The sequence below is a fragment of the Labrus mixtus genome, chromosome 2, assembly GCF_963584025.1.
Source record: "Labrus mixtus chromosome 2, fLabMix1.1, whole genome shotgun sequence".
In the NCBI taxonomy this organism is placed as follows: domain Eukaryota; kingdom Metazoa; phylum Chordata; class Actinopteri; order Labriformes; family Labridae; genus Labrus; species Labrus mixtus.
The window spans coordinates 18089393-18110212 of record NC_083613.1 but is presented as its reverse complement, the minus strand read 5'-3'; the positions used below and the strand labels follow the sequence as shown (position 1 = coordinate 18110212).

The 20820-nt window shown below is 39.2% G+C and overlaps 2 protein-coding genes across 4 annotated transcripts in view; one reads left to right on the top strand and one right to left on the bottom strand.

Annotated features, from left to right (window-relative positions):
• Nucleotides 1-2569, top strand: part of LOC132987170 (protein CutA homolog) — a 140584-nt gene extending 138015 nt beyond the window's left edge. For both annotated transcript variants that reach the window (XM_061054060.1, XM_061054069.1), the window contains 5 exons: nt 570-718; nt 965-1024; nt 1134-1179; nt 1927-1976; nt 2122-2569. In XM_061054060.1, coding sequence (XP_060910043.1) covers nt 570-718; nt 965-1024; nt 1134-1179; nt 1927-1976; nt 2122-2221 — 405 coding nt within the window. In that variant the 3' untranslated portion in view covers nt 2222-2569. The remainder of the gene's footprint in view (nt 1-569; nt 719-964; nt 1025-1133; nt 1180-1926; nt 1977-2121) is intronic.
• An 878-nt stretch (nt 2570-3447) lies between these two features.
• LOC132987126 (somatostatin receptor type 5-like) lies at nt 3448-20740 on the bottom strand. 2 transcript variants are annotated; one of them, XM_061053985.1, is made up of 3 exons: nt 20510-20740; nt 6278-7128; nt 3448-4649 (listed from the first exon to the last, which is right to left on the bottom strand). In XM_061053985.1, exons 2-3 carry the CDS (start codon nt 7061-7063, stop codon nt 3927-3929), a joined length of 1509 nt encoding a protein of 502 aa, XP_060909968.1. In that variant the 5' UTR covers nt 7064-7128; nt 20510-20740; the 3' UTR covers nt 3448-3926. The 2 variants fall into 2 exon arrangements, with proteins under 2 accessions (XP_060909968.1, XP_060909978.1); XM_061053995.1 differs by lacking the exon at nt 20510-20740 and having other exon boundaries at nt 6278-7753.
• Nucleotides 20741-20820: the final 80 nt, after the last annotated feature.

Here is a 20820-nt window from a genome sequence, read left to right as displayed (position 1 = left end):
CAAAATTAAGATGATCATCCATCCTTTTATCAGTGGGCAAGCAAAGAGCCCAACACAGAGCGCCTGAGCTAACAGAGAAAGTTCATACATACCTTTAAAATACCCCTCTAACTGGAACTTGCTTTGTCGGACACCCTCCTGTTTTTCCTTACCAAATTTGATGGTAAAACTCAGAAACAGCAATCCATTGTTTCTTTTTAATGCAGCCACAGTCGGATGTCTAAATTTGCTACATTATCTAGGAGTAGAGAATGCATCATAACCCGTTTTAGCAGCGCAAAGGCAGTCAAACTTTTGCCGGGAATTTGCGTCACTATAGCCAATCTAAGTCATTGCTTTAATATAGGGTTAAGGAGATGTATAAACATCTTATCATTTAGCCTTTCCAACAGAAATGATGACACACAGGTTTTGAGACTGTTTACCAAAATAAAATAACATGACAGCAACATACTTCAAATATTGAGTCAGCTACATATATGTCTTGGTCTTATTTATTTTGGACACAATTTCTCCCCGTTGTTGGTTTTGGTTTCATCCTTTTCCTCTTTTCTACTTTCCTCTCCTAGACTGTGCTCCTGAGTGTGTTTATGTTCCAGCTGCTGCGGACCGTCGGACTGAGGGCCTTTTCCATGGCATCTGAGACGTACACATCGGGCACACACTCTGCCGCCTTTGTCACCTGCCCCAACGACACAGTGGCTAAAGAATTGGCCAGGTGATCAACGCAGAAACTTCCTGTTTCTGTTTCATAGGAATGACTTGAAAATGACAATTGACAATTTATTAAATTAAATATATTAAATATAAAACACATCTTTTATTGATGTCTGTCCATGCTGTCATCTCTGTGATTATAAGTAGAATGATCTCGTACACCTTTTCACCCTGCCAGATCTGAAGACCGGAGAACAGTAGTTAGTATTCTTGCCCATTCTTACATGCATACTCTTTGACCTCACAGGGGGATTGTGGAAAAGAAGCTAGCTGCTTGCGTCAACATTGTCCCAGCAATCACATCTGTGTAAGTTTTGAGACAGCTGCTGTTTAGTGTAATGCAAAGATGAGCAGTCTGTGTTTTCAACATTTACACAGTGATGTGCTTTAAAGACAAGTCTTTCATCTTCCTTCAGGTATGAATGGCAGGGTAAGATTGAAGAGGACAATGAGGTGCTTCTGGTAAGTGTTGACCTATGCCCTTTTCACACACACTTCTGAAAAATGTTCTTTAAAAATACAGAACAGCCTTTCTCTGACGTCCAAGGTTGCCCTTTCACACAACTCACATGTCCCTCCTTACAGGAAGGAGGGGGGGAATTTGATGTTTAGAACATATACAAGATGGCAAATGAAGCAACAGTCTTGATGCCGATGACAGCCTTTGCAATTTATTATGCAATACTATGTGTCATTGTAGGTTTTCATACTTTCAACAAATAAGTGGAAACATTTCCTGACATTTTCAGGATTTTTCTTAATGTATGTATATTTGTAAAATTCTATTCCTAATGCAACATTTCTGCAAAATGGGCTAAACTAGTGTCACTGATACCATCTACCAAAATCCTTTTACTGTCACCATTATGGCTGCTTTTCGAAGCACAACAACTTCAGAGTACTTTAGTGTGTTTGGAATAGAAAGATGTTTTAATTTTAAAACAATATAATTCACAATTTCTTTAATGAATTTCTCTTTTCTTTTTAAATCAACTTTTTTTTTGGCTTTTTATGTTTCTTTCAACTATCTTATCACATGTACAGTGTCAATTTGATTACTATTGTTCAAAGTAACTTTACTTTTTGCTACTTAACCTAATCAAACTTAATTTCTCCCTCAGGTAGCTTTATTGGCCCAACCCTATAATTGTCATTTCTCATTACATGTCTAAAGAAATCAGTCCGTCTGACCCCTTGTCTCTTGTTTAGATGATTAAAACAAGAAGTTCCAAGGTGCCTGCTCTTGCGGAATATGTTCGGTAAGTTTTGTTTTAAGCGTACAAGCACAGACCACGCCCTCCTTTATCTGCTTTGACTCATGTAGTCAAAGAGGATGGATTTAATTAATGCTGCTTGTGTATCCTGTGCACTTAACTGACTCATAAAGCTCATTGTCCTCTGCAGCTCGAACCATCCGTATGAGGTGGCCGAGGTCATCAGCCTGCCCATTGACCAGGGCAACCCGCCCTACCTCAAGTGGATAGGAGACATTGTCCCCGAGTAAGAACACAGTGATGGATTAATTAATGGACAGGTTCAAAAATATTGACAATTACAGCGACTGTGTTCCTTTTTATAAGACAAATCCAATATTTAGACACCCTCAAGAAAGTTACCAAATCTAAAAAAAATAGTGTCCATCATGTGAAACATATACAGAAGGTAGTCACTTTGTCTTGATTCTGAAATGACTAAAACTGTCTTTTTTTTAATGTGTACTATTATTTGAGGCTGATAATATTTTTCTCTGTATTGGCCTACAGAGGGCAGCAGAGGCTTGTTCTTAAAAACCTGCCTCTTCTTCTGTTTTGTCAAAGAAGCATTTTGCAATAAAGTGGAGGATTGTTTTTCATTGTTTGTCCTCTGGTTGATGAACATCAAACAAACATTAAGTTAAGGTCATAATGACATTCGTCACAACGATTACATGCATGTCATGAACACACTCTTGGTAATAGTTGAAGTGATCACACACAGCACAGTTTATTAACAAAAACACTTAATAAAAACATTTAAATAGCAATATCAACTGTAAACATATATTTATCAGCATCTCACCACAGCACACTTGGCTTGACTTCCTCGACAACACTACTAATAATACACAATCTAAATACAAATATTTACTCATTATCACTGACAAAAAGCGGAGAAATTCAGATTCCCATGTGGAAAGTTTTCTTTGTAACATACTGTAAGCAACTGAGCTGAGGCTTTTGACTGAAATCCATGAGCCTTCTAAATAAAGACTTAGTCTGACAAACACAGGCTGGCCCTATTTTTGTTTTACTACTTCATCAATGAAGAAATCATGTTGGCTGCAAATCACCCATAGAATGGTTATTAAGGATGACAGAAGTTGTCTGTCAGGACCTTTCTTTTTTGTAGAATATCATTTTTTAAAATATGAGTTCTTAATTTAATTGGAATAAAAAATACACCAGATTTGTTCAAAGGTTTGTGAAGTTTTCTCACTATGATGCAGATTGAAGACAATACATCCCACAATATACATTTGTATAAGCTTACTTACACCATCATGTGGAGAGAGTACACACTTTAGGGAGTAAGCTTAAGCATGTTGTTAAAAAATGTAAGTTACAACAATATGTAAAATGTTGGCAGACACATCGTGGGTGTTCAAAAATGGCTCAACAAAAGCACTACATTGACTGATGAAATGTTGGCCATTTTCAACAAATCGTGTTGTTTTTAATGATAGCGATAGAAAAGGAACAAATAAAAGATCATCCTTGATGTAGAAGAATGATAAAGAAATCTTTGATCATGTTTTTGGGCTTTGTCCATTGAAAGGCTCCAGAATTTGAGTTTGCAAAAATAATTTCACTCTTCCAAAAAGTTGTCTATCAAACACCAGTGTTCCTCTATTTCTTTGACTTACAAATAATACTTGCAGGCATTTTCCTTTGCTGTTTTTCCAAGCAATGCATGTATTAATACGTATATGTTCTTTTTATATTAGCTTCAACATAAGCAACATCATGACAGCCAGTTTTCCTTTTCTAAAAACCATGGCAAAAAACAAACAAATCTCACCACAACCTCTAATAAAAACGGTCTCCACAAATGATCTAAATCTAAACCATCATTACTACGCAACAGTTGTTTGTAATATTTAAAACAATATATTTTTTAAATAATACGCAAAGGACAAATAACAAAAGAACCTGATAATAGTTCATCAGCTGTTACAGATAGCTGATTTCCAACACAGAGTTTTTGTCTGGGAGTTCTTCAGGTTGTGACCTATTTCTACTTTTGTTTGCCGAAGAGGACACTGCCTCTGCAGGATCAAAGTCTGGGCCTTCATCAGCCAGGTCTCCGTGTTTGTCAATCTGTCCAGAGTGTTCTGGCTCACACTTGGCCCTTTGCACAACCTGTGTCTTTGAACCCTTGGTTACTCCATGGTGGTTTCCGTTTTGGGACGTTTTGGATATTTCACTCATCTGTATGGCCTTTTCTGTTCCAGTGATTTCCCCCTCTTCCACCTTTTCACCTCCGTCTTTTCCATGCACATCTATGACTCCTTCCCTTTTTAGCACTTGGAGAGCAATACCACCCCACTCCTCTGTTGGTCTATGCACCTCAGTTGCAGCCCTGTTGCTGTTCTTAACATGACGTGAATTGCAGCACAGGGCCTTCCTGAAGCCTCTCTTGAAGTTGTCAGACAGAAAACCATACAGTATTGGGTTTGCACAGCTGTTCGCATAGGAGAGCACAACAACAAAAAAGTAGAGCCCCCTGAAGTCCCCAGGCAGGACCACCTGGAGGTTGACGATGTTCAGAGCATAAAACGGCAGCCAGCAAAGGACAAACACTGCGACCACAACTACAACCATCCTGGTGATTTTGCGCTCTGACTTTCTGCGGCGAGAAGATGTGGCCTGCGCTCGTTTTCCAACACTGCGCACCTGAAAAAAAAAAAATAAAATCACTTTTACAAGACAAAAGAGATGCTTCGGCTCTGACTTATCCCCTCCTTCTGCACCGTAATATAACTGTAGATGTAACTTTGAACCTGTGAAATATCCTGAATGGAGCTGTTCACAGTAAATAAGAGTAAGATCATTTTGACATCTCTCAAATGCACCAGATGATTCTGTCATTTTTCAGTGCTCTGGAATGAATAGAACATAGAACGGTATCAATCCTGTTTTTCCTACTTATGTTGTTTTATTCATGAAGGAGGGGTCATTATTATATGCAGAAGAAAATGTTAACAGTAAAACAACTTAAAATATGTGGACAACACCATCTGCATGGCAAGTACTTTCTAGTGGTTGGGAGGAAAACACATTTTGGTCTAAGTATACATACGTATACTTTCTTTAACATTGTTATATTAGAGCATCAATGCGTATTCATGCTGTGAAAAATAATACCCAAGAACAGGCATGCAGTTAATATTTGTATATTGTGGTGGGTGGATATTTTCTCTCTGTTTTCCACAGAATCAAAACATAACTCCTCCACTGTATTCTTCATTATTTCAGTTCAGATGTTGCCAACATCATTAATGATAACAGCAGGAAACAGCAATTATATGGATATGAGAGTGGGCCAATGTGTTTGTGTAGGTTGTTAAGGACGCTGCTACTGCCTCAAAGGCTTTCTCTGCATTGCAGCATTATTATTTGAAAGAGTTTCTTATGTTCAGCATCATGACACTCCTGGTGGACTCCAGTGCAAACACGGATAAACTCTGCAAGAATACTACATGTTCTGTGGTAAAATTCTGAATATACAAGCCTGTACTCGTACACAGCTTAAGGGGAGAATTTTGGTCAGAAGTCTTTCTGATTCTGTGAAATGAGCTGCTGAGATTTCAGTTACAGTTACAAACTACCATCAAATCAATTCAGTTAGGAAGTCATGGTCCATTTGTGGGCAGCAGTAGCTCAGACTGTAGGGACTTGGTTTGGGAATCGGAGGGTCGCCGGTTGAAGTCCCAGCACGGACCAAGTCCAGAAAATGGTCTGGTAGCTGGAGAGGTGCCAGTCCACTTCCTGAGCCCCCCCCCCCCCCCCCCCCCCACCAGCTCAGGAGCACCCACTGTGGGCAGCCCCCTCACTCTGAGACCTCTCCATTAGTGCATGTCCATAGGATCCTGTTTGTGCATGTGTGTGTATTTCAGCCTATGTTTGTGTAGCATGTTCACTAGACAGAGTGTGTAAAAAAAAAAAATTCCGCTCACGGGATCAATAAATTATTGTTTTGGATAAATCATGCAACTAACTAAGTTTAGGGGCTGAGTTATGCTAATTTTTACATCTGTTGTTGTTGTTGTGTTAAGCTGTCGACAGGGGTGTGGCCTAAGGAGTGGCATGCCCTCCCCCCTCCGGCTACTCCAGTTTGGACATGCCCCTGGCTGTCGATACCTCATCTCTTTTCAAATGGTCTGAACTTTGGTTTTGAACATTCAGGAACATTTGTTTTCACTCCGATTTCGAGGTATTGCTTCACGGGACTTAAACTTTGATAGATGGGCATCTTTCATATTACAAACCAAACCTCCTAAATCTGTCTGTGGCAGCTGTACCTTGATGACGATCAACAGGTAGCACAAGCAGATGACCAGCAGGGGGCAGAAGAATCCCACAGTGCACGTGTACACGATGAAAGATGTCTTCCACACTTCTGCAGGCTCGGGCCACACAATGCTGCAGTTCCCATCATCCTTCAGCACGTCGGCAAACACCACCACCGGCAGCACCACCACAAAGGACCCTGCCCAAACTGTGGCACTGATGGCCTTGGCCACTCGGGGGCGCCTCCACCAGAAGGAGCGAATTGGGTGCACCACAGCCAGATAGCGGTCCACTGACATCACAGTCAGACAGAAGATGCTAGTGAACTGGTTGAAGGCATCCACTGTCATGACCACTCGACACATCAGCGAGCCAAAGGGCCAAAAGAGGAGAGCGTTCTGCACTGCCAAGAAAGGAAGGCCCAGCATGAAGAGCTCGTCTGCAATGGCTAAGTTCAGGATGTAGATGTTGGTGACTGACTCATTCTTGGTGTAGTTTACAATCACATGGATGACCAGAGTGTTGCCCACCAGGCCTACTACACACACTATCCCATAGATGAGAGGGATGAAGATCCCAGCCAAGCCAGGGAGTGACTCTGGTTCAGGTTTGGTGCAGTTATGGCAAGTGTCGTTAAAGAGCAAGGAGCCGTCACTTTCGCTGAAGTCCAGAAGCTGTTCAGATGGAGTGGAGAGGGGCAGGAAATGGGTGAATGGGGGATTGGAGTAGTTGTTCCATGCTGCTGAAGGGGTAACCTGGGACAACAAGGACACTTGGGTGGCCTGGATGAGCTCCATGGAGACAGTTATGGGTATGTGGCAACAAGTGTGGATACGATCCCATTAGCAACTGGTCAACTGTTCTGCAAGACAAAGTCAAGTCAATTAATTTCACACTTCAAACAGAAAAACAATCTGAAGGTTTTTACATTGAGCACTACAGGTATGTGGGTCAGAAAGCCTTTGTTGTAATGTTACGTAAGGACATTGATAACACTCTTTAACATTCTATACATCTAATGCAGCATTTTGTAATTTACATTACACATGTAATGTGACTGCTCTTTGGTTCCACATCTCAACAGTACCCAATGATAACAAAGTAACCCCGCACCCCTGTTCAAATATTAAACTAAAACACTGTGACCACACACACCACCAGTGAGTTGAAACACTCATACACATGAATGTCTTTACTTCAAAGCAGGATTTGTAGTTATTATAGATTTTAGGAGGTGGTTCACTTCACAGATATATCACCATAGTAACTTATGCAGCTGACCTTCACATGACAGGTTATGTTCAGGAAAGCGATCAACCTTTTAAAAAAAACTTCCTAGTGATCAATAAGTTATCTCAAGCACAGAGGTCTGTGCCTTTTATGTTCGGTGATTTGGGACGTGTCCGACTATATTTTGGTATTTTGATATTTTGGTGTTTTAGGTGTGGCATGAATGAACCGAATCAGAGTGTCAGATAGTTCTACTACAATTCTACAATTCACTTAGCAGACGCTTTTATCCAAAGCGACGTACATCAGAAAGTAAGTACAACACAAGCCAGGATCTAGAAAAAAAGGGAACAATGTCAGTAAGTGCAAATGATCAGCTTTGAGTCCGATTGGACACACAGGTAATGACAGGCATTGCACAGAGGCAAAGCACAACATTGAAGGCAGTTGTGTGTGATGCTATTTACAAGGCTGATTCCAGTTTTTATTTTGAGATAGACCTAGCTCCAGTCGGCTCATTTAACTTTAACTCTCCTTTTATTGTGCCCCTGAACATAGAACAAAATAAGTTGATAGGGAGCTTGGAAACAAACAGAAACAAAGCTCTCCATCTCTCAGCCCTCTGTCCAGTTAAAACATAAATGTGAATGATTTAGGAAATGCACAGATATGAAACTGTGGAGTAGGTGCTCTGTTGTGCATCCTGTGTGTGTGTGGATTAAGCTCAGTGGATGTTTGTTGTGAACTTGTATGTCCATCTTTCGAATGCTTCCTCTTGATATTAGGAACATACTGCACCACACTTTAGACCAGGTTTTAGGTGGTATAAGGCTCAGTAGTTTTCTGAGTCAAGATAGGAAAATCACCCCTGCGCTGTGCACCATGCTGCTTTGCGCCGGAAGTGTAAGGAATGGCTGTGAAATCCACAGTAATTTACTGTGTTACTGCCCTGTTAATTACTGTGAATATGATTGCAGTGCTGTACTGTGTAATATGTCTGAAAACACATTAATAAACACAATACTGTAGAAATCACAGTAAAAATCACTCAGCTGTAAATAATCACAGCAACCATTATGCTACTGTAGGAATTCACAGAAATAACTATAATGCTGTAAGGTATCACAGTAACCACCACTGTCTAAGGAATCACAGTAAACATTACAGTACTGTACAGTGAGTTACTTGACAATTGCTGCCAGATAATTACTGTGAATTTCATAGTTTTTTACAGTGATAGGGATCTTTGGCGTTCTGGTAGAATTGTTTTAATATGAAATATATAAGTGATAGATATACTCATTGTGCTTTCCTGATATGGTCCGACAACAGACCAATCATTGAAGCCTCAAGCTTGTTGTACTTTCAACCAAAGAATGTAAGCATATTTATTACTACTTGGAAATATTTATAATTGTCAAAGTAATTATCTCCATACTTCTCAGTTTGTCACTGTTAGGGCTGCTGCTGACATACATGCCACAAGAAGACATCTGTGCAACTAACTCAAATGGAACAAAACAAAAGGTGTTTTTACAGAGTCCCAAAGGTCCCAAAAATGATTAATTTTAATGTTGTGTGCACAAGTTAATATTTTGTGATCACAATTTTTACTTTTTGTTGGGAACAACAACCCTTTTTCATGAACTTGCTCAAAGAAACTTGACTTATCAAGTTGATAACCATTCTGTTTGACCACTTAACTTAAACTTAAAGCCCATTAACCAAAAAAAAAATGAACAGGGTACGTTGAACTTCCACTGTAGTACTGGCCTCAAAATAACGTATCAATAACGTATCTGCTCTTAGGTTGATTGACAGAGAAATAGTCATCAAGCATCTTCGTCCCTTTACCAAAATAATTTACTTTATATATAATATTTATAATATTTTATAGCCATGCTTTATTCATCATAAACAAAAAGAAAAACATAAGCATCATACATCAAATTTAACAATGACTCATTAAATGTTCACAAAAAAGGGAGAGTTTAAATTGAGTTTACATTGAACATTTTAAAAGCTATCAAGAGATGTGTACGGTCAAAATGGTCGATGCTAATGATGTTGACTAGAGTCAATAGTTTAAAAGTTGTTAAACTGTTGTAAAGCAGAGGTTGCAGAATACAAAACTACTAATTAACTTAACAACCGTCCTTCCGTCAAAACAAAAACAAGCCTGCACTGGAACAAAAACACAACACTTTTAGTTCTATTAGTATATGACTTGTTTATAAGGCTATAGTGGCTTCTTAATGACCCCCACGCCGCACGCAGGCACACCCTCATCCCCTACCGTGATGCCTAATGAATGGTGCTCTGTTGGGAACACAGCGCACTGACCTGCGGAGAGGAAATAACAACCTTGACTTATATGCATTAATAGAGATGTGAGGATGATAGGAAGTAAAGAGATGAATTGTGAAACAGAATATGGACACAATGAGTGATAAAGTAAATCAGTGATACGAACTACATCAACAGGCAACACTGACTATTGTAGAATGTGTTTGGTTAAACAACAACTATGAGTTTTATTTCTTCCCTTATCGCTGTATGGGTTTCATAATCACAGTAAACAAAACAACATTTGGAAATAAATAGACATCTCCTTATCTTGTTTTTTTTTTCAACATCAAGGTTGAAAGATATACCACCTCCTAAAATGTATCTACTGTACCCTCAATGAATTAATCAGAGTGCACATGAATCTAACTCCTTTCTCATGTTAGATCTTGGTTTTCCTTACCCTGTTAAAGCGAGAGCCAGAACTAGCCAAAGATGCCAGAGAGCATTATGCAGTGAGATAACCTAAGCCACTTAATACTTTAAAATATGCAAGTACACACACTTACATAATCCTGTCAGTAGACAAGATTGGTTATTTTGGAGCCCAATCAATGCATCAGTTGGCTGAAATGGGCCTATCCCAGTTGTAAACTTAGTCTGCATTTATGTTTTTTAGAATGTATGTTAGAAAAACTATGCTTGGTGTTGTTATATAGTTTTTCAAGCAGAGCCCACTCTGACTCTAAGATATACAATAACAATACTCATAGCACTATCTGCAGCACATGTAGCTTCCCAGCAGAGCAGACAGTGTTCAGTTAAATTGGTTGACATTTACTGTAATATAAGAACATAATGTATTTTATCAAGCTTTTTGTTTTGAAGAGCAGCCTGAGTAGCCCTTGCATAATATTATCATTACAAAATCAGAGCACAATCCACCAGGAAGAGGTCTGTTTTCATCTCAAGAAGTCACTAACGTCTGCACACATCATTGTTGAATATTTATTTCCTGTTAAAGTTTGGGTCTCTTGATGATATTGCAAAGCAATCAGTTGGTCACGCATTACAATGATGTGATGTCATTCACTTTAAATAATAGAAGAAGTGCCGTCAATATTTTGCCTCTCAGTAATTGACCTCCATAATTGATCATTGATTTCAGCGGAAAAATAACAACCATTGAAGGAAATAGGAAATAGAAAGTAATCAAAATAAAGAAAGATAAAAGTGTAAAAGTGTATTAACAATCAACTAGCACAATAAATGTGCCATATTCACCATCACAATCCCTCTCAGTGATGAAAAAAAAAATAGCTTCAAATGTGTTTAGTCTAGACACTTAAAAACTAACTAAAGAAGATAGTTATGTACAGATGAATGAACTGAAGTTTGCTCAGCCCACATGAGTTTACAAAACCTGTCATAATGCCTCTGTGCAGGACTCCTGAACTAGGTTCATCTTGATCCCTTATTATGAATTATAAATAGCCCTTTAGACCATTTTCCTGTGTAAATCTTATTCTAATCCAGCCTTGTGTCGACATGATACTGTATGAACGATATTGAATTAAAATAACTACTGGAATGTCATTATTTTAGTGAATTTATATTTTTATTTTATTTTATTGTGTATTTGTCTCTTATTCAGTGACAAAAAAATGCAACCCTAACTACAAATAAATTATTTTTAAAAAAAACTGGTGAAAATTTAATTTAATTGCAAAAAAGAACACAAAAAATACACCAGACAAATCTATCATTTTAAAATACCCTGTGATATTCAGCAGATCATAAATCTTTGCTATGCAAGCCTGGAGTATAAGGAAAGCGGTTTATCACCAGAAAGTGAATCATTGGAGGGTTTAGTTTAATGTGGAAGAGGAAAATTATGAATTTGCATGGCTACAGGATATGGACATATGGAGCCTTAAATTAAAACACATTTAATTCTTTTTCAGAACCTTATTTGATGACGGGTACATTAATTGATTTTTTAAGCACACACTAACCCCGGTTGCTCCTGACATCCAGGTCGGGCAGGAAAAAACCCTTGTCACTCTAATCTCTGGCACACACAATACCTGAATACTGACAATCAGTCTTGCCAGAAGGCATCACTTCTTTTGTCTGCCAATCCGTGGTCATCTCAATGAGGAACTTCCTGGGGCATGTTGCTATGGGGATGTAAGGTCAAGAGAAGGCCCAAAAGGCCCTGTTCAGAGCAAATGAAAGACAAACAAGGGAGTCAGAATGAATGTTGATTGAAGAGGCGGTGCTCTTTACATTCACATTCAAAGGAAACAATGACATTTATGGAGCACTGTGTGTGAGTGTACCTGTGTGATATGTGTGTATATTATACATGTGTAAGTGCACAATGTTTTTTTTGTATCTACAGCTCAGGTACCAGGTTTTATCTTATCAATAAAAATGCATATCAGTTGGATCACAGCATTGAGTGGGTTTTATCAGTTAATGTTTTTACACAGTTTATGCTGATTGGATCTTTTTTAATTCAGTTTTAGTAGTCTGGTTTACTATTTTTGGCTTGAAATGTACTCCAAAATTCATTTTTGTGATTCTATGTGTGGGACCCATAGTAATGTCAAGCATTTCTAGACATGTCGAACATATAAATGGACACTGTGAATCCCTCATTCTCATATTCTACATATACTGTAGTTATGCTGCTATAGGCTTAGACTACTGGGGGGAACTGGCATTTTGAAATCCTATCTCTCTCTACAGTATCTCTCCGTGCATTCACATAATATCATTAAAGTTCAAATGAGCAAGGCTCAAAGAGACACATTTGGGCTTGCTTGAAACTGAAAAAAAGAAGTGTTACCACCTGAAGCCTACTCAGTTGTGAGTGTTCAGAAGATTGTCAGAGTGTGAGTGAGAATTGTACTAAGAGCAGATCTTTAAGCAAGCAAGAGAGACTGAGATGGACAGCAATGTGGAGCCATGCTAAGCTGATGTGCTTAATTGAGTGACAGTTTATTAAAAACCCACACAAACTTATAGCAGCGAGCTATACACTGTTTTTAGCGCCTTCTCTCAAGCCTTAAGGTGCTAAGTATTTCCCAATGAATAGTGCTCCTTATAAATCAGCTCCCATAATACAACAGCTGTGATTTTTACAGAAGTGAAAAATGTTCAGTCATTTCTGTCGAGAGTCTCATGCAACCGTGGCTATATACAGCTTTTTCAGGTCATATTTCTTGTAATGATAAACCTCTCATATCAATAAGGGAACTTAGAGGGATGCTTTCAGTGACATACAATTATGTCTTTCGCAATCAACAAAGCAGCCTTTTAACACTTGTCAAATGCTGAATTTTCTTCAAGCTGAAAAGTTGTTGTCTTTCTGCTTTCTGTATAAAAGGCCTCTTCATGGTTACATGTTTTTTTTACTAGGGGCGAAGAGTTGGATTCCTCTGTAATTAATAGAAGTGGGCGATATGACCTCAGATTCATACGACGGTATTTTTTTTGCTTTTTCCGGAAACAGCATTATATCACAGTCAGTGTGAGAGGGATTGAGTATGAGAACATATACCACTCACTTTCTCCCCCTCTGTTTGAAGGGGTATCTAACTCAGTTCTGTGCATAAGACCAGAGAAAGTTGTTTTTAAAAGTCACTGTGCGTTTAGATCTCAGAAAGCTTCTGACTGAATCTGTGTGGTTTTAAATTCTGTTTATCTCATGCAGAGGTGTGTTAAACAGCTGCTGAAAAAACAACACACTTCCCCATATAACTTTATCATAATAAAAGTGTCTCAACAGCTACAAAAGTGGGGACTTTTATTGTGACTGATGTCAGCAAACTGTCAGACGTTTTAGTCTTTCCAGCTGCTCCTTTCACCACAAGTCAGAGCCATATCCCACTTCTTTTAATCATCTTGGACTTAATGCAAGCGAAACATCAGTTTAACCTCACCTTTAAGCAGGTAAAGCCTTTGTAATGGAGAATCTGTTCCAGCATATAGCCTGTGTTAAAGCCCCAGACAGACTTAAAGGGGCAGTGAGTGTGCGAGCCACTGGTTCTGCTCTGAGTGTCAGAGAGAAACAAGCAGAAGACGAGGGGGGGGGGCTCAATCTGAGCTGTTGTCTGTCACACATCAATATTTAACACTACTTGTATTTACCTGCCACTTTGGCTGGTAGGTTGAGCAATTAGTGTTGCCTCGTGTGTGCACTACAACCCAGTGTATGTGTTTAAACTAGTGATAACGGTATGGCAAAAATCCATGTTGTGGCACAACGTCATATCGGTGACAGTATCAATACCTGATTACAGCACACCCCTAGTAGTTACCTCATCATTTTTAGAGCCCCAGCTTTGTACAAACAACAAACTGAAGTGGAAGAGAGACCAACAAGGTGGTCATTATAACAAATGCTTGTCTGGTTAATATGTATGTGAGGAACAGGGAGATCATGAGTTTCTAAACAAAGCAACCTCCTTCTATATATTGATGAGGTGTAAAGGGGTGGTCTTTTATTTTATGAGGGAAAAATTCATTAACTGTGTTCTTTCATTCTTTTGCTTCATGTATTGTTGAGCAGAGGCAGTCGGGAAAGTTGGCTGTTCATTTCCACATGCATGTTTTAACAGAAGTTGAGTTGTTGTTATGAGCCGTGCTAACTTAGCAGCTAAGCTAAATTCTCTCTGTGATAAGGAGGCCCAATGACAATTTATGTAAACAGTCTGTGACTGAAAGGCTTGCAGAATCATTGTAGAATGTGCAGTTATGTAAAACAGGTCTCACAATAATAGTTTTGCATGATTTTTATCATCTTTTGCCAGATTTACTTTATCATTCCTTTTTTTTCAGTCACTAGTTGAAAGGAAAAGTGTATGTTAACTGTATGGCCTCATTGTAGATTGGTGCCGTAAACTGAAGCGGTGCAGAAGCGTGTTCTCAACAATATGCTTTCTTGTTTGTATCTGCAGTTTTTGAACCCTGAAGTATAAGTAACACACAGAGTCCTTCTTAAACTGTGTAACATTAAATCAGGCAAATACATTCATGCTGGCTGCTTAGAAGCCCATTCTTGATATTTTCAGAATGAGAATTGTAGGGCATTTAAGTTGTCCCTTTTACACACTTAAATTGGTCAAATAAATGATGAACTGGCAATGTAAAAAGGCCCTTTTCAAGAATCCAATGTTGTAAACAATACAGGCTATGGTCATTAAGCCATCAGACGATGGACAACCAATTTCTTTGGTTTATTTGTTCTTTCCAAGATAAATTCCACTTCAGAACAAGAGGGCTTAAGTTAAAGAGATCAACCATCAGCTTATTGATGATCCATCAGTCTTACTCCCCTCGGGGGTCTACTTCCTCTGCTGCTGTTCAATTATCAGACTTTTTGCAGGGTTGGATCAGGTCTACAGCACCACCAGGACATCGCCTCCACACTTTTCATTACAAAGACTGACAAGAGCTCACAGATTAGCCATGCGTTTCATCAATACCCATTCCAGCTGGTCATGCTCATTCAGACAAGCAAACACGAACACGCTTCCCTGGAACAGTTTGAATTTGGTTTCCACGATAATTCTTACATAGATACAAAAATAAACATAGACACACGCGTGCACACACACACACACACACACACACACACACACACACACACACACACACACACACACACACACACACACACACACACACACACACACACACACACACACATTCAAATAAGTAATGGATAACAGAAAGAAAAAAACATGATGATGACTCGGCAGCAGTCACAGGGAACATGAATTTCTAAAAAGGTCTGAGTACACATCTGTTGTGTTTTTATGAAATGTCAAAGCATTCACTACAATTAACTTTTCCCACACAGGGGCAAAACCCATGTATTAGACACAAATGGCTATAATTATAGGCAAAATTGGCCAGATTAACAGAATAGGATAAAAAGCCTTAAAAGCTGCATTACAGTGGATGTTTACCAATTCAAATGGAAACTCCTATGTTTTTCCCTAGACACAAGCAGGAGGGTCATGGGAGTTTAGATTTTCTCTGTTTCATTGCTATCAAAAGCATGACCCCACCAACATAAGAAAACTGGTGGAAGAAGATAAAATTGAGTGTATATGCAGTGTTTGCTCAGTGTGTTTGAAGCTCTCTCTTCTGTTTGCTCTTCTCTCCATCCCTCTCTCCATCTCTACTTGTTCCTTTTCTTCCCTTCCCTCATGTAATGTCCTTTCTTATTCAATTTCATATCTTCTCCTGTCAACGCTAACCTCATTCAGTTTCCTGTTCTTTTGTTTGCCCTCTTCTGTTCTCACCTCTTCTTTGTACGTGACTCTTGTTTTATTTTTTGTACTTTTCAAAGGCCCTCTTAACTACCACTTACGTCTTGAAACAAATCAATGTCTACAAAGTGGGGGTGAAGAGAACTCTTTTTATGCAGTGTGTGTCAGATAGTGACAAACACTATCTCACATTGTAGCTCAATGTGCTGCAGAATGGAGCTGTGCGGAAGCATGTTCTCAACAATGTGCTCCTCTGTTTGTGTATATTTGCAGGTAAGCAGACATAAACAATATTAGGAGTAATTACATGTAAGTGGAGGCAGTTGGTAATGGGGAAAGTGGGAAAGCTGGCCATTATTTCCTCTAAGCACTTTTTTGTGGAGTTGAACTTTCTGCCATGGATACAAAGCTCTCCCCCACCTGGCTTTTGGCAAAGTGGATCATTCCTCCATCCTCCTTCTCGCCTCCTAGGCAGAGGCTGAAGGCCTGAGGCCCGAGACCTTACGCAGCTGGTCAGACCAATCAGATGCTTTCCTGCAGGATTGTTTTGATCATGTGGACTTGGAGACGTTCAGGACCAAAAACATCAATGACTACACAGACACCGTCACCAGCTTCATCAGGAAATGAGCAGAGGACGTGCAGGTCCCCACTAAAACAATATAATTCATTCTCAACTTAGAAACCATGGATTAACAGTGACGTCCGTGTAGCTCTCCAAGCACATTTAGCAGCCTTCACCTCTGGATCAGAAGAGGAAGACTAATGGACAACAATACAAAAGGCAAAAAGGGAATAAAAGCAACAGTCGGTGTCCAAGCTGGCAACCAACAACCTGAGGATGGTATGTCAGGGTCTCCACACCATCACAGACTTGAAAGGGAAAATACAACAAACTACCAATGAAGCACCCACCCAGGTGACCCGACTATGTAGACCTATGGGCAGCAAGAAGCAGGACACAACTTTGGCTGCCACAAGGGGGGGAAATAGATGGAAAAAAAAAGGAAATAATCCTGAGATAAGACAAGTCACACTCAGTGTCATTAGAATTGCTATTGTTGAAACAGTGGACCAGACATAAGGCAGCAGACATTAATTAAAGCAACAATATGTAGAAATTTGGTTTGGTGCGCTTTGGCGCCAACCAAAGGTTTGAGTGCAACTGCACTGTTGTAAGACATCATTCAGCAAGTAAAGGACATGTAACAAATAGCAATGTATTGCACATGAAATGTCCTTCACAGGCGCGCACACACTCACACACCCATACCACATAGTCAGAGTGTAGTGGCATGAACAGTGCGCATCACACACACCCACGACACACGCACCTTGTCAGCCCCAAGTGGAGATAAAGCTAATCTAAAAAATCACTTAAAAACCTCTCAACGATGCACTCACACATTATTTAAGTCAACTACTCCTTATAACTTCTCGTCTCATTCAGTTTGAAGCTGAATGAGACGAGAAGTTATGAGGAGTAGTTGACTAAAAAAATGTGTGAGTGCATCGTTGAGAGGTTTTTAAGTGATTTTTTAGATTAGCTTTAAAGCTACCAAACAAACCACAGTTTTTTATATTGTCCGGAATAGTTTTCCATTGTTTAATGGCTTTGGCAGAGAAAGCTGCCTGTCCAAAGGCTGAACAACGAAAGGGTACAGTGCAGTTATATATGGAAGCTATTCTAGTGGACCTTACAGAGCCAACGGCACGGTAACAGACAAACTTGAGCAAACAGGTGGGAGCCAGGCCTTTTAAAATTTTGTAAACTGTACAGAGATTTGAAAATACTCTGAAACTTTCAATAATAGATTGTGTTTGCGTAGTATCTCACAGTGGTGATACCTTAATGGCTTATTGTCAAAGATTTTCAGAGCCTGTTTGTAGAAAGAGTCTAAAGGTCTAATAGTTGTTGGACAGGCCTGCCTCCAACAGGTGATACAGTATGAGATCTGTGAGAAAATGAGGGCATGCAGAAATATCTTAGCAGCCTCTGTAGAAAGACAGGCTCTCTTCTGTCTAAAATTTGCCATGTTATATTTAATAGTTTTTGTCATTTTCTTGATGTGTTTCTTGAAGTTGAGATTTGAATCTAGTAAAACACCAAGATATTTAAATTCAGCGACAGTCTCAATTTGTTCACCCTTAATGTAAAGGTTTACATCTGGGGTGTGCAGCTTGGTTTTAGAGAAGAACATGCCTTTTGTTTTGCTTACATTTAAAGTAAGACAGGATTTATCTAGCCACTCAACCACTCCATCCATAGCACTGGCTAGTTTCACAGCTACTAGCTGAGCTGATGTTGCATGTGTGTATAAAACAGTGTCATCTGCGTATAATTGTACCTCTACTCCATGACAATACTGTGGAAGGTCATTGATGTAGAGACTAAAAAGTAGTCGGCCTAACACAGATCCTTGAGGTACAGCCATTGTGCACTTCAAGTTGCTGGAGCACACATCTTTGATTTTCACACACTGCATTCTGTTGGATAGGTAATGATGATATCCATGCAAGTGTATTAGATGAAAAGTTGAAGTTCGAGAGTTTAGATATGAGAAAGTTGTGATTAACTGTATCAAAGGCTTTACGCAAGTCTAGGAATACAGCTCCAACAACTCCACCTTTGTCAAGACGTGATCTGATTTGCTCTGTTAGGTGTAAGATGGCTGTTTCTGTAGAGTAATTTTGTCTGAAGCCAAACTGGACAGGATTTAGACCAGGGTTGCAGCTGTTAATGTGGTCTGTTAGTTGTTTTATGACCACTTTCTCTGCAACCTTAGAGATAACTGGCAGTATGCTTACAGGTCTATAATTACTGACTTCATGGCGGTCTCCGGATTTGAAGATGGGAGTCACAATCGCATGTTTCCATTCGTTTGGAAAAAAGCTGTGTGCAATAGAGAGGTTTACTAAATGAGCAATAGGGGGAATTAGAGTAGCCTCAGCCATTGTATCAGAGGCGAGCTAACAGGTAGCTGAAGGCTGCTGTGTGAACTAGTGCCCGAAGTGTGCCGTAGTGCCATCAGTGTATTTGAGTACTCTTTAAATGTACGTCTTTACTTCCAGGGCTTTGTTCCCTATTTTATGAAACCATTTCAAACCCATCTAATGTTCACTCATCTGTGTAGAGCCTTGGGGTTTACTTGGATGATGTTTTTAATTTGACAAGCAGATTTCTTCCATGTGAAATCGAGCTTCTATCAGCTGAGACTAATAGCAAAAGTAAAAGCCAATCTCCCTCCCAATGATCTATGGGTGATATCTTTTATCATGCCTCGACTCCATTATTGTAATTCTTTGTTTGTGGGTTTGGACCAGTCGTCCATCGAACGCCTGCAGCTAGTCCAAATTGCACCTGCTCACCTCCTAACAGAAAAAAAAGTGCTTTCTATCCACTAGATCACTGTTCCCTACAGGAATGATTTTAAAATGTTGCTATTGACTTTTAAAGAGGTGCATGGTTTTCCCTTCACAATGATAATCTTTATTCCAAAAATATTTTACTATGACTTTAACTAGTATTTCATGATGTTTTAGCTCAGCAGATTTTTATAATGATTTCAACATTATTTTATGATATATGTTTTACCTTTTGACTCTGTAAAGCACTTTGGTCAACCTCGGTTGTTCTAAATGTGCAATATAGCCTAAATAATGTTGACTTGACTTGACTATCAGTAAACATGAAGGCCTAATAATGACGACAAAAACATTATTTTATTTGACTTATAATCAGTGAATAAGAGCTCTGTGTTGGAATAACAAGTCAGGCTTTTTTAATTGACATAATGGAAGTAATTTGATTAATAAAAGCTTTTAAAAATTAACTGAGGTTTTCCTGATTTCCAGATTGATAATGGAATGATAGGCCTACACCCTTGTGCCTTTGATTTGGCATAAGGCTATGCAGAAAATACAGAACATGGCATCACTCTTCCATTGATTCTGAGAAGGACTTACTTTTCAGTATTAAAATGAATGATAATTAACTCAGTTGTCAGAATTTTTGTTCTCATGCTTTGAAGAATTACTTAATTAGTTAATCAATGAATATCCCGGGGGTTTCTATAGCACCAAGAAAACAACACAACGCAAAGATCCCAGTGTTCATTACGATGACGAAGTGAGATTTAAATATTAGATACATGAGTAGCAAAAGTGCCCAATAATTGCGGATAATAATAATAATAATAAGATCACAGCATGAGGAGCCTACAGTGGGAAAAAAAACTTTCATAGCATCACATTAACTCCTCTAACGTGACAAGCAAACTGCAACGTTACTAAGTCACTGCACATAAACTTAATTAAGCCCTCGTGTTCATCTTCTGTGAACGTTTATCAATAAGAAAATACTCTGAGCACCGAGGACAGAAAGCACAGCGCAGACAGCGAGCGTGTGCAACGAAAAAAAGAAAAGAAAAGAAAACTTACCACAATACTCAGTTTTGATGGTGATCTTACATCGGTGCAGCATCGCAAGAGTCCAAATGAGGTCAAATAAGCCTGAATGTGATGTTTGAACTGTTGCGCTACAAGAGCGCCGTCTGTGGACATAGACAGAGAGAGAGAGAGAGAGAGAGAGAGCTCCGACTACTGCTCCACCCCTCAACACACACACACACACACACACACACACACACACACACACACACACACACACACACACACACACGATTTGGTACAATAAATGTGACAAGATAAGGTAATGAAATAATGATGAAATAGTAATAGGCTGACTTCTC

Excerpts from the sequence above, each read along its gene's own strand:
- LOC132987126 (XM_061053985.1), bottom strand. The coding sequence starts at position 7,063 with ATGGAGCTCATCCAGGCCACCCAAGTGTCCTTGTTGTCCCAGGTTACC. Across the intron at positions 4,650-6,277 it reads ACCTGTTGATCGTCATCAAG|GTGCGCAGTGTTGGAAAACG; the intron begins GTACAGCTGCCA and ends TTTTTTTTTCAG.